This window comes from Schistocerca gregaria, chromosome 3 (genome assembly GCF_023897955.1).
Source record: "Schistocerca gregaria isolate iqSchGreg1 chromosome 3, iqSchGreg1.2, whole genome shotgun sequence".
NCBI classification, from domain to species: domain Eukaryota; kingdom Metazoa; phylum Arthropoda; class Insecta; order Orthoptera; family Acrididae; genus Schistocerca; species Schistocerca gregaria.
The window spans coordinates 935573146-935587188 of record NC_064922.1 but is presented as its reverse complement, the minus strand read 5'-3'; the positions used below and the strand labels follow the sequence as shown (position 1 = coordinate 935587188).

The 14043-nt window shown below is 40.6% G+C and overlaps 1 protein-coding gene across 1 annotated transcript in view; it reads right to left on the bottom strand.

Annotated features, from left to right (window-relative positions):
• Positions 1–2567: 2567 nt before the first annotated feature.
• The window catches only part of LOC126355151 (neurogenic differentiation factor 4-like), a 58457-nt gene continuing 46981 nt past the window's right edge, over positions 2568–14043 (bottom strand). Inside the window, exons 4-5 of the mRNA XM_050005346.1 lie at positions 4923–5141; positions 2568–2704 (exon numbers count right to left, since the gene is read on the bottom strand). Of these exons, the coding sequence (XP_049861303.1) occupies positions 2603–2704; positions 4923–5141 (321 nt within the window). The 3' untranslated portion in view covers positions 2568–2602. The remainder of the gene's footprint in view (positions 2705–4922; positions 5142–14043) is intronic.

Here is a 14043-nt window from a genome sequence, read left to right as displayed (position 1 = left end):
ATATGTGGCATGCTATGTAGTCATAATTCTGAATTGGTGAACTGTGCAATATTTAATAAGCATACCAAAACTGACAACTGTTGTTGACTTAAAAAAAAAAAACGTTTTTGACTCTTGTAAGTTGTGGTCCTTTAAACAGAAGGTCACAAGTTCTATACTTAAGTTGGCTACTATTGAATGAGCAAATATTTGAATTTACATCAATAATTGTGCGTTAGGCCAGACCTGGTAGCAGCAAATGTGTTATTCAAATGTGAATGTAGCATAAACATTTTATACCAGAATTTGTTTCATTCAGTAGCATCAGTTGGACCTGTTATAAAGACCCCTCTCTCCAGCACAAAACAAAACATGTTATGCATTTTGCTGACATATATAGTTCAGCCAGCCATTAAGCAGCATTTCCATTTTGAACTATACTGTAAGCCACTTCAGGGTGGGCTGTTTTTAAGGAAACTCATGTAAATAAGTGAGTAAAATACAATAGCTAGACCAGAGTCACAACATCACATCTACAAGCCAAACTAAAAAATGATAATATTCAGTCAGGTTTCTGGAAGAAGTTGGAAAATATTACAGCTGCAAGCAGGACAACAACTGTGAAAATAGTAGTAATAAAATATGACAGATAGCTGAAGGAACACATCTATATCTACATCTATAGTCAGCAAACCACGGTGAGGTGCATGGCAGAGGGTACATGCCATTGTACCAGTTATTAGGGTTTCTTCCATTCTATTCACATACGGAGTGTGGGAAGAACGATTGTTTGAATTCCTCTGTGTGTCCAGTAATTATTGTAATCTTATCTTCAAGATACCTGTGTGAGCAATATGTAGGGGATTGCAGTACATTCCTAGAGTCGTCATTTAAAGCCATTTCTTGAAACTTTGTTAACAGACTTTCTCAGGATGGTTTACATCTATCTTCAAGATTCTTCCAGTTCAGTTCCTTCAGTATCTCTCTGAGACTCTCCCATGAATTAAACAAACCTGCACACATTTGTGCTGCCCTTCTCCATATATGTTTAATATCTTCTGTTAATCTCACTTGGTATGGGTCCCACACACTTGAGCAATACTCTAGAAAAGGGTGAATGAGTGATTTGTAATCAATCACCTTTGTAGCCTGGGGAATACTTGGGAGACAATTCAAAAAACAAAAGTCTGCAAGAGACAGCAACAGAAAGTAGAACATATACCAAGGTAGATAAGTGAAGAATCTATTTTTTTTTCAAAGAATCTCTGACTTAGAAGCTTAACTGATACATTAATGTATAAGCAATGAGAATGATCATCTATTGATCTGCAGTTCACTTTCTATGTTGATGTACCCCTTGAAATATGTCCTCTTATGAACCCCCCTGCATATCCTTCTGGTGGTATCAGCAAGGACAGTCCTGAGTTGGTATGGGGTCACAGCCCTATTCTTTTGTATAAATAAGAACAACTGTTAGTGATAAGCCATATGTCAAGAGAAACCATGGCACAATCATTTAGAAAGATGCTTAATTCTTGCAAAAAATAAACCTTAATCAGTATTGGTTTAGAAAGAAAAAATAAAATGAGACATCATAAATTTCATCTCATGTATTGTTGGAATCTCATCAGAAAAGTACCTAATGAGGATTTTTGTGAAAAATATGGATGCTTTAGATAACCTGGAGTAGGTCACCTTGTTTAGATAACTGTGGAAAATGAGATACTCAGAAGTTTTGCAAGATAGTATAAGAGATAAATACTTTGGTGGAAGAGCCAGAAGTGACTTGCCCCAGGAAGCAGTGTGTGAAGGAATTAATTAAATGATGTCCACGAGATTCAGTTTGTGGGGTCCACCTCCGTAGCGCAGCAGTAGCGTTACCGCGTACCACGCAAGGGGGCCCAAGTCTGATTCCTGGCAGTGGCTGGGTGTTGTGTGTTCATCATCATATTCATCATCATTGACACACAAGTCACCGAAGTGCCATCAAATAAAAAGACTTGCAATTCGGCAGCCAAACTCCGAAGGGAATATCCCAGCCAATAAACGCCATACGATCATTTCATTTCAGTTTGTGACTTGCCCTTCTGTGAAACTGATATTTAAGTGCTCCCAGAGAAGTCTGGAACCATGAGAGAAACGGGAGGGTGCACTGCATACACAGGTGACTCATTGCTGATTGTAACACGAGGTGTGAGATGCAAACTAGAAGGCGAATCAGTCACATGCTGAAGCTGGAGTGGATTGGCAACTGCATATTTCAGTCTGTCTGTGAAAGGACCAGTGGAAGAGATCCATTACATAGTAAGTAACTGAGCATAGTACAAAGCATGGCTGAACTACATTTAGTTACCTTTTTTTTTTACTGTTTTCATTAGAATCGTTAGAACATTTATTTTTGTTGCCAGCGTGTTTCCATTTTTTGTTTGAATTTTTAAATTATATAATCCATTTCAAAGTTTTGATTCAAGGAAATTAATCAGTAATTAGCATATTTGTTAAGTAATTTATTTATTTGTATCCAAGTTACAACTAGTAAATGTTTAAATCAGTTTTCAACATATTTAAGAAACATTACCATGAGATCAGTTTGTACAGATACAAGGACTAGTTTGGACACATTTTACCACTGATAGCAGCATGCTTGTGCCTGGTAGGTGTAAGTGTGCTCAGGTGATGAGTCCTGAGAACTCAGATTGACAGATGTGAAGGATGATGATGTGTCCTGTGGGAAAAATAATACATTTATTACTTGACAAATGTCTTTTATTAATTATCATTTACAATGAAAAACTGAACAGTAAATAATTGCTAATGGAAACATATATTAGTGGAAAATAATGAATGCAATATAAACACTAGCATTAAAAATACAACCACTGAGCACACTGAAGAATCTTTTAATTGTGGACTAGCAAACAAATAAGATGTTGAAAAAAATGGTAACTTCGGCTTCAACTTGTGTTCTCTCTGCTGCATTTCAGTATCGTTAGAGAGGAAATTCTGTGTTTACTGTACCTGTGTGTAAGCACACCAGACAAACAATTAATCACCCCTCAGGAGACATCACTTTAATGCAATGTCCCGCTGCCTCTAGTCTTGACAAAAGCTCCTGTTCAGTGTGGAACAGAGTTCACAAGATTCATTAATTATACCATACCCAGCTGAAGCCGCTAATTGAGGATTAGATTTCATAGACCTTCCAAACTGCAGCAATGTTTATTGTTACATTTTATCCACTGTTATAAATAATTGCACAATGGTTGATTTAATGAATCAGTCAGAGTGTAGTGGAGTTTGTAAGTGGTTGTCAAATGAGAAATATACATGTCCAGCCATCTGAACACAACTGTTGTTATCTTTGAAGAAGAGACTGTCCACATCACCCATATCTTAAAGATGTGGATGAAAGAGCAATACTTGGTCACCTTGAATGTTGGAAGAAATACCCTGATTTATGGTCTTGGTAACATCAATGAGAAGACCCAAGTCATAGTACAAAAAACATCCCAAAAACGTTACAGAAATTATGAAATACATTCTCCATACACTGCAGATTAAATGCCTCATACAGCTGTCAGTGCATTCAGTGCCATGCATGATTTGGAAAGGGACCAGACTGTGACTCTTAGACCACTCTACATGCCTCCAGTCAGCTTTTGTTTGACTTCTATGTTATTTGGCCCACCGAAGGCATTCAGCTTTATCTGCTGCTCTGAGCAAAGGATTATTGCAAGGCACCCAACTCCAAATTTGCATTGCATGCAGTTCCCTTTGCAATGTTCATTTGGAAACAAGTTAACATGCATCTACATTCACTGACAGTAATAATTCCTCCTGGGTTTGAAACCAGTTATGATTGATTGATTGTGATATCCTTCTTCAGTCCCTGTCAGTTAGAATTTTTTTATGGCCACTGTTATTAAGCTGTGTTATATGGCTGGAATTGATACCTTATTGAACAGTCTGTATTGATATATCAATAAATTGGATGATATCATTTGCTGTGCAGTCATGGACATGTCCAATCACTGTAATTCCTTTCTGCCATTCTCCACCTCCACCAATCTTTCTCTATCTATTTGACTTGCACATACACATCACTTCACTGCCTTGACTTACATGAGTGATGGAAGATCAAGTGACTGTCTGATGTCACTTCTACACCATTTACAGCACCCCAAAGTGGCATGTATGCTCATTTGAGGGGCTTACAAATAAACAAGTTTCTGGAAGCTGATCTGCTGCCTGACACTTCTACATGTTGTCCCAGGCCCAGTCCTTCCTCATGATAATTTTAAGTCTCAAATGTGTCACGACACGTTTTAGGGACCTGTTTTAAGTATGAGTTCAACGGCAAACTTCACATTACTTGGAAGCTGATGGATGATGGACAAACCAAAGTAAGCTATATAATATTAAAATGGAAAATAGTGCAAGAAGAGTGGCATTAAACAAAGCTCTCAAAACTGAACATTGTTTTAGCCATGAAAGTTATGTGTATGTTGTGAAGATTTGAGATAATGTCAAAACATTTTACTAGCACTCATAAGCTGTGCAGCACTTGATGAAAAAAACATATTTTTTGGTAATAAATGTGGTTAAATGCCTGTTTTAACATTGTAATGGGACATATCCTTTTTTGCTCAATTTAAATAATACATAATAGTAAGTGTCAAAATTCTGGTAATATTCAGTAAGGTAAATAGCAACTGGATAAATAATATAATGTGAGGGAGGCAGCTTTTATTTCCAAGACAAGATGATTTTCCTAATTTTTAATTATAATCTTAACAATGACTTTACTTGTTACAATAATAATGAACATAGTTCACAATAAAATTTATAGTTCACTGGTCTTGGGTTAAGCATTACACTTAAACTATTGTGTAAAAAGGCAAGTAAATTTACTCTGGCAATAAAATAAAATTAAAAAAACATACCTGATCATCCCAGTGGCAATCTACACCACTGTAACCACATGATATGCCTTGGCGTGGACAACTGTATAAGAGGTTGCCATCAGCCTGTTGTGGTAAGAAGCCAGGACAGTATCCATTGCTCAGTGCAGACACATTTCCATTGTAGATGGTATTGTGTATTTCATGCATATCACAACTATATATTTGATTGAGACCCCAGCCTGTTGCTAGTTGGCAGCCCTGTAACTTTTTGTATAAGTAATATCATTTTCATGTTTCAGTTCACCAAAGCGACACAAATAACTGCTGTTAATTTGAGCAGTAAGATGGGTACATCACTGCAATATATAAATGACCGTGTGTATTGTCATGTCTGTCTATGCACAAAATTACAAAGTTCTAAACGTCCCTCCAGTCAATTTCCCACTGGGAGTCTTATGTAGTTGTATGTTTAATATTGTATATATTTAATAGAAAATCATAAATAAAGTGCAGTTAAAGTACAGAAAATATCTCTGAATCACTATATAAGTATCTTTAGTTACATATATTGTATTCCACTCCTGTCACAGGCTTACCTTATCCTATCCTATCCTGAGACAGGGCCACCTGTGAAAGCAGCCATATTGCACACCAACTCTGCTACCATTTCTGCTTACCAACTTATTGTCCACTTAAATGAATGTCCACCACCAAACTGTGACAAAGAGCAGAGTTGACCACCTAGTGCAAACACACACTGCTGAGCACAACATACTTGATTTCAGTAGCTGCTTCACAACCCAAGCCACCCAGATCATTCCTCATACCTCAACATTTTCTGAATTACTCAGATGGGAATTGTCCTTACAGCATAAGCTTTGATCATGAAATCCTCCTGGTCTCACTGTTCTCTAGCCACTACCCCACACCCACCACAACCCTGGCTCCATGGGCCATCACACATTCACATCCAACTGTCTGCAATGTCCTCTCCATCTGTTTTATCTCCACCTCCCAATCTACTCTTCCATGTCATAGTGTCCTGTGCACAGTTACACCGTCTTGTGGCCATAACAAGCTCACTACTGCCACATTCCCACTCTGTGTACCTACTGTCCGTCCCTTTTATACATCAGCCACCATTCCTCGAACCTTCTGTACTCTGTCCATCCCATTCTCCCCTTGCCCACTCTACCTGATACAACTTCACATCACAGTCAAAGTGCAGTGCTGGCACAATGTATTTAGCAGGGACAATACAGCCTTGCAGGTATATGAGTGAGTATCCATCTGAATGCACTTGTGCTCTACTGCTATGAAGAAAAATTCAACAGAAAGCTAGCTATGTTCACAGCCTTGTTTACATGCTTATCAGTTATTATTATTATTGTTGTTGTTGTAGTTGTTGTCATTGTTGTTTAACATATGGCTTACATAGATTTAATGTAATACATAAAAATAATATATATAAAACAAAGCAAAAATATTTCACAATGTAGTCGCAAGGATAAAACAGATCATACAAACAGTGTGTACATAAATTTAAATTTTAAAGTTGAGACTATTAATCCCACCCAGTACAGAGTCTGAAGCTTTAAAGAAATCACATTTTTGTCCTGAATATGCTGTAAGGGGGCATTCAAGGACAATGTAGTGAACAGTCTGACAAGTTTCTCCACAGCCACAGGTCAGTGATTTGGTTATTCCCCATTTATAGAATAAGTCATAACAGATGCCATGTGACATTCTTATTCTATTGAGGGCTTTTCCATATGCAGCAAGGCAGTTGTGTTCCAGCTAGTTCTGAAGTAGGATCAATTACAGGTGGAGCCTGAGTCATTTTCAGAGGTTCCCAGTTTTCTCTTCACAATGATTTAATGCATCAAACAATGGAAAGTCCAGGGTAGGATAACAACAATATGAAAAGAATACACTGACAATCCAAAACATTGTGACCACTGCCCACTGTGACAATGGATGCTTCCTGGTGGCATAGTAGGCACATGATGCAGTAACAAAATAATGTAAGCCAACCAGACAAGGATGGGGGATCACCTTAGGGGCGATATGGGCTGCAGTGGGGAAATCTATGGAGATACACAACTCTGACAAAGTGCATATTATCATTACACAGGTCCTGTGAATGAGTACCTCAAAGATAGTAAAGCTGGTCAAATGTTCATGTCCTACTGTTGTAAGCATCCATGGAAAGAGGTAGAAGGACAGTGAAATTGCCAGTAGGCACTAAATGGTTGGACATCCATGACTCTTCACAGAAAGTGAAGTTTGGAGGATTGTCTGCTCTGTAAAGTAGGACAAATGGTGATCTGGGGTATCTCTGCCAAAAGGGCACAATACTGGTGCTTCCACAAGTGTTTCGGTGCACACCGTTTGTTGCACATTGTTGAACATGAAGCTCTGCAGAAAAACCATGTAATGAAGCAAGCTGGGATAATTTTAATTCCCATCTCATTTTGCCTTCTGCCTCCTTACATTCATTTTGTTACTTTTAACTAATTATCATTAACTTCCATGAATATAATCTGCATTTCCATAAAAGAGAAAGATTGGCCCTCAGTTTTAAAGTAAATAACACCAGATCTAATTTTGTGCTTACTTTTACGTATGTAATTCATTTTCTAATTTATATTGACTATTCCTAGCTAGTATCTTCCATAATAAGGCAAAATTAGTAATTGTTTCGTAACTTAAATTGTATAGTTGACATATAAACAAATGTAAATTCTGCATGAAGTATAAACATTTGGAAGAACAACTAATAGTTGTAGCATCAATCCACGGATCGATAGGCCAGAACATCATATGTGTATTATGTCTTAGAGCTGATCTTTGTTTTGGTATACATCTGGGACCTCAGTTCCCGCCTAGTCTTTGACCTGTACATTTGTCGTGTAATAAAAGTATTGATGATTAGAAGAGAGAACGTGGTCATTACCTTACCACCTTGATATCTCCTTCAGTGGTGACCCCGAAGTTCGAATAATCCGTTGAACCGAGTACAAAGTGACTACCGTGCCGGATTCCGCATTCCGCGTGGACCTTTGTCTGCTACACAATGGCCTTCTACAACACACCGCCGCTGCCCAGTTTTCACCAGCAACAGCAACTAAATTCAAGCACGCCAACTGTAGTTGGTGTCCGATGTGAATTTCTGCAGTCCTATAGCCTCAAGAACCCAGGGACCTCATCAGGTGCTATGGTTTTGAAGATGATGCCAGTGGTCTCTGACTCCAGCTTTGTTAGCCCTGAAGTGCTTCAGTTTTCGTCGCACAGCAGTACAAGAAACCACTACACACTGATACCAAACTTTAAAGCAAGTACTGTAAATAGTGAGGAGCATAGTTTTCATAATGTGCCACAACAGGACACCTTTTTGAATGTGCAAGTTCCACGTGTGTATCATTCTGTGCCGGTTGCACATTACGTGATTGACATTCGCCAGCCTGTTACTCCAAGTGTTCATCAGCACAGTAATTTGAGGGCATCAGGTTCCACCAAGCTCATCAGTGACTCTGTGATGGACAATTTCGCTTCAGATGTGGAGGACCAACTGCATAATAACTTGTCAAGCAACCGCCGTGACCACCTTGACGTTCAGCTGCGACGGCCAGAGTGGCTGTGCGGTTCTAGGCGCTACAGTCTGGAACCGCGAGACCACTATGGTCGCGGGTTTGAATTCTGCCTCAGGCATGGATGTGTGTGATATCCATAGGTTAGTTAGGTTTAAGTAGTTCTAAGTTCTAGGGAACTGATGATCTCAGAAATTGAATCCCATAGTGCTCAGAGCCATTTGAACCTTCTGCCGCAACAACAGTCCCGCTTCGCTCCACGCCAGATTTCGCTTCCCCTCCAGCTACTATGAACACAGCTGGCACGCCTGCTTCCTCTCTACCGCCCTCACAACACAGAGTTAATTTTGACTTGCCTACTCCTGCGTCCGCGAGTGGCTGTCCGCATTCTTCGACCACCTTATTCGTCGAATCTACTGAAACTTCCGGCATTCAAACCTGTTCACCCAGAATTCTGGTTCAACCTGGTCGAGCAAACTTTCAGTGTCTGTGCACTTGATGACAACGCCCGTTTCACATGCATTATGAACCACCTCCATGACCATGTCGACTTAATTTATGACCTGGTTAAGTCACCTCCTCCAAACGATAAGTATGCTACAGCTAAACAGGCAATAATGGAATGTGACTCCAAGACAAGAAGATAAAATGTTCGACAGCTCATCTATGAAGAACGCCCTGGTGACAGATCTCCGTCCCAGCTGTGGCAATGCCTTTGACTTCTTGTCGGTGAATGCGGCATGCCAGACACCACGGTCACCGAGATTTGGACAGAAAAGCTGCCTCTGTCTGTCCAAACTGCCATCTCCACCTATGAAGATAGACCAAATAGTGAATGCCTGCCTGCTGCCGACCATGCTTACTCCGCTCTACTGCGTGAACACCGTGCCCAGCAGTCCGGCAGCTACGCCAGTTTCCAACCACAACCAGGGCCCCAACGTGGATGTCCCACTAAACTTAAGTCTGTCAAGCTATGTAGGGTGTGTGGCATCAAGAAAATTCATTCAACAGCATGCCACCCCCAAAGCAACAGCCTCGTGGAACGTTGGCATAGGACAGTTAAGACAGCCCTATGTTGCCATGGCCTCCTTTGGACAAAAGCCCTACCATTCGTCTTACTCAGTTAGCGGACCGCTTTCAAGGAAGACGTTAAAGACTTAGTAGCCGAGTTCATCTACGACCAGTCCCTTACACTGCCAGGCGAACGTTTTGCTCCTACCCCAGTCTCCAAACCATCCGAACTGCCGTCCTTGGTAGAATGGGTGAGGTTACACTGTAACCCACCCCCTTCCAGCCACACTCAGCTGTACACATATGTTCCCAAGGTGCTCAACACTTGCAAATTTGTGTTCCTTCATGATGACACTGTAAAAGCCTCATTACAGTCCCCTTACACAGGCCCGTACAGAGTTGTCAAAAAAAAAACAGTAACATAATGGACATCATACTTAAGGGCTCAGTAACTACTGTCTCCCTCAACAGGGTTAAATCTGCTCATGTCGAGTTTTCCCCTACCTCACCCACCGTTGAAAAGACCACACTCTCTGGCCACCCTCGGCTTTCTTCCTCTGATGGGCGGTAGGTTTTGTGGATCATTTCTACTACCCTTCTTGTAGTCGGGTGTAACCTATGCCTTTTTCCAAGAACTGGGCACAGTTTTTTGTTTGCGGGCTCTACAATAGAGTATACTTAGAAGTGGGGCTAACTCTGCCACAAATTCAGTGTAGGATCTGACAGGGATTCCATCGGGCCTCAGGGCTTTTGTTCAGTTTTAACAATTTCAGCTGTTTCTCAACATTACTGACACTAATACTTACTTCATTCATCTTTTCAGTGGTACAAGAATTAAATTTGATAGTTATCCTGGGTTTTTATTTTCAAAGGAACACTTGAAAATTGAGTTAAAAATTTCAGCTTTTGCTTTTCTACCCTCAATTTCAGTTCATGTCTCATTCACAAGGGAATGGGCACTAACTTTCATGCCACTAACAGCCTTTACATGCAAGCATAATTTTTTTGGGGTTCTATCAAAGATCACTTGATAATATTTTGCAATTGTAGTCATTTATGCGTTCATGCATTGCCCTCTTGAAGCCAAACACATTTCATTCAGCATCTCTTTGTCTAGAGCCCTACACTTTCCTACACACCTATTATACAGTAATATCTGTTTCTTTAGAAGTTTATCTACAGTGACTGTATACCATGGAGGTTTCCTCTCATTATGAACTGTTCTGCTGGATACACATCTATCCAATGCATGGTCAACTATTCTTTTAAGAGGTTTTAGAATTCCTCTACATGCTCCTGCCTGTGCTGAAGTTTTCAAGTTTCTCATTGAGATGTGACACTACTGATTTTTTATCTAGTTTACTGAACATATGTATATATTTTTCTACTTGGTTTAGTTGTTCTTTGTACTTTGATTATCATTGTTGCCACAACTGAATCATGGTCACTGATACCAGTTATGATGTGAATGTCTTCAAAGAGGTCAAGTGTCTTTGTAGCCACTAGATCCAATATATTTCCGTCATGATTAACGTTCCTAACTATCTGTTCTAACTAATTTTCTGAGAAGGCTTTTAGTAAAATCTCATAGGATGTCTTATTACATCCACCACTAACAAAACTGTGATTTTCCAAATTAATTGTTGGATGATTAAAGTCTCCACCAACGATTACAATATAATTGGGGAACTTACTTACAACCAAACTGAAGATTTCTCTAAGATTTTTGGTTACATCAGGTCATGAGTCTGGTGGCTGATAGAATGATTTAATAATCACTTTATGCCCACCCCTGATACTGTCTCTTGCCCAAGCAATATTACATGCAGCTTCAATTTCTACCTGAGTAGATCTGAGTTTCTTACCTACTGTGACAAATAAACCACATCCTTTTCCCATTTGCCTATCCTTTTGATGTACATTCAGATTTTCCCAAAAATCTCTTTGCTATCAATTTCAAGTTTCAACCAACTTTCTCTACCTAGTACGATGTGAGCTTCACGGCCTTTCATGGGCAGTTTGAACTCTGGCACTTTGTAGTGAATGCTTCAGCAATTTACTATTAGGATTTGAATACTCTCACCTGTGGGAAGCATTTATTTTGGTCTTACACTGCTACTTCTGGGTTTCCTACAGCTACCATTATCTTATTGGATGGAGAGTCACCTAATCTAGAGAATCCTTGTGTGCTCTCTATACGCAGCCAGCTACCTGAATAGCAGCCTCTGATGTGTAGTGCACACCTGACCTATTTAAGGGAACCCTACAGTTCTAAACCCTGTGGCACAAGTCCAGGAAGTTGCAGCTTAGTTTGTCACAAAACCTTTGAAGTCTCTGGTTCAGTCCTTTCACTCAACTCAGAACCAAAGGGCCACAATCAGTACTGGGGAAAATGCTGCAAATTTTAAGCTTTGTTGGAACTCCACATGCAAGGCTGGTCTTGTCAGCCTTCTCTGCCAGTTGCTGGGATGACCACGAATGACCTTGGAACCCAGATGGCAGGCATAATTTGTTGCAACATGCACCACAATCTGCAGTTGGTTGCACACTGTTCCCTCAATGGCTGCTGGAATAGCCTCTTCAACAAGCTGAATGAGGCCCCCAGGCATACATGCTGAGTGCAACTGGTGTCCTTTCCTGTCCCTTGCTGCATTTCCCTAAGGAGTGACATCATTCAGTGTATGTTTGAACTGCTGACAATTAATAAACCTCTAACCCATCTCATAATTTGCGCTAAGGCAACAATGATGTTGAATTATGGCAAGGCAGGCTAGGTTTATTCAATGCAGATGGCCAGCGCAGCAATAATGGATGGCACAGGCAAGGGTATTTCTCCATGATCAGGGTTTTGGTAGTGTTGCCAAGTATGTGACCATAAGTGGCACATTGGAATAATAGGCACCCTTCTGTCTGGTATAAATAACTGTTGATTTTGTACAGATTCGTTTTGCAGCCCAGCAGTCCACTAGGAAGAGATGGCATCATGGTGCCACCAGCTGCAGCTATGGCTCTGTCATGGTTCCAGCTTCCGGCAGTAAGTCTGCCCTCTGGACTTGAAGCCACAGCACAGTGGACCTTCCCAACTCACTCCTGCCCAGGGGCAGCAGCTCACACTCTGGGCCCAGCAGCCACCTTTTGACAACTCAGTGTGTGCACTTCCTCGCTGCATGCTTCAGCCACCTACGTGTAGTCATTCATCACAGAGTTTGCTACTTGTGTGAGCTTTCTGTCCATCTCCACCTGCAGCTGACACCAATGCTGGTGGCTCACACAACAGTGATGTATGCCAGGCAGCAAGTGAAGAGTCAGCACAACAGTGTGTGAGCACATGTTGCAGCCAGCTGGCCGGTTGCTAGCAACCACCTGGAGAGCTACTGGTCCTCTTTCCATGGGACAGGGTGCAGTTGCCTTCCCATATTAACACAGTGCTGATGTACATGAAAAAAAAATAAATTATTTATTCTACCAACCACTTCTCTCTGGGCCTTCATTGGCTTGCCACCCAGCCTCAACCCTCAACCATTCAACTTCCTGTGAACATAGTCACCTCATCATCCCCATCGTTGGCTATATGAATATCATTCTGTACTATGTACATATAAATATTATTGCACATGTACAGTTCATAAAATTTTGATTATGCTGACAAAAATGAGGTGATTCAATAGTATATGTGAATGAAATTATTTTGGATGTTAGGCTTTGTCATTATTAGACACTAAAATCCCAATGATTCGACAGTATTTGCAGCTATCCTCTTCAGGCCGACTGTCTGCCGGATTCTGGTGACTGTCTACATATTATCTTATTTTGGTTGTTAGGTGGCCACTGAAATCACATCTGGGATGCCACTGGACTATTTGAAGTAAATATCGTTATGGAGGGGTGGCTGCATGGTAGACTAATGCCTGTGCTACTTCATCAGGTGATTCGTGGACAATACCGAATCGATGGCTTGAACCCAGAGGTAGTGATTTCCTGCAGTGAGACACTGGTGTCACACAGCAGTTCTCTTGCAGCTGCTTGTTTATACGGCTGAACCTGGGTCATGTGGAGTTGCTGGCTGGTGAACACATGCAGCCTGTTGTAGCATCCTCCTTGTTCAAGATATTAGGACATTTAAGTATTTTGATACTGTCTCTCATTTTTTACTACCACATCCATGGTCCTAGGCCAGTAGATCAGCCACAGTCCTCATGATGTTCTGCCATAACTGATCTGTTGTGTTACACCAGTCATAACTAGCATTCATGCTTTGATGCATGAGTGTTGATCCGTCCCCACTGCAGACATTGCCACATTCGCATCAGAGTTCGAAGACACCTGTAGAGTGGAGATCATTTACAAAATCCTTCTAAGCCTCCAGAAGTTCTCAAATCTTGTGGCAGCTCTGGAATTTGCAAATGAGTTAGCCTCTATTCTAACTATACTCTATCATAGACCATGCCCAGTTCTTGGAAAAAGGCACAGGTCACACTCTTCTACAAGAATGGTAGTGTAAGTGATCCACAAAACTACCATCTAATATCCTTAACATCAATTTGTTGTAGAATCTTAGA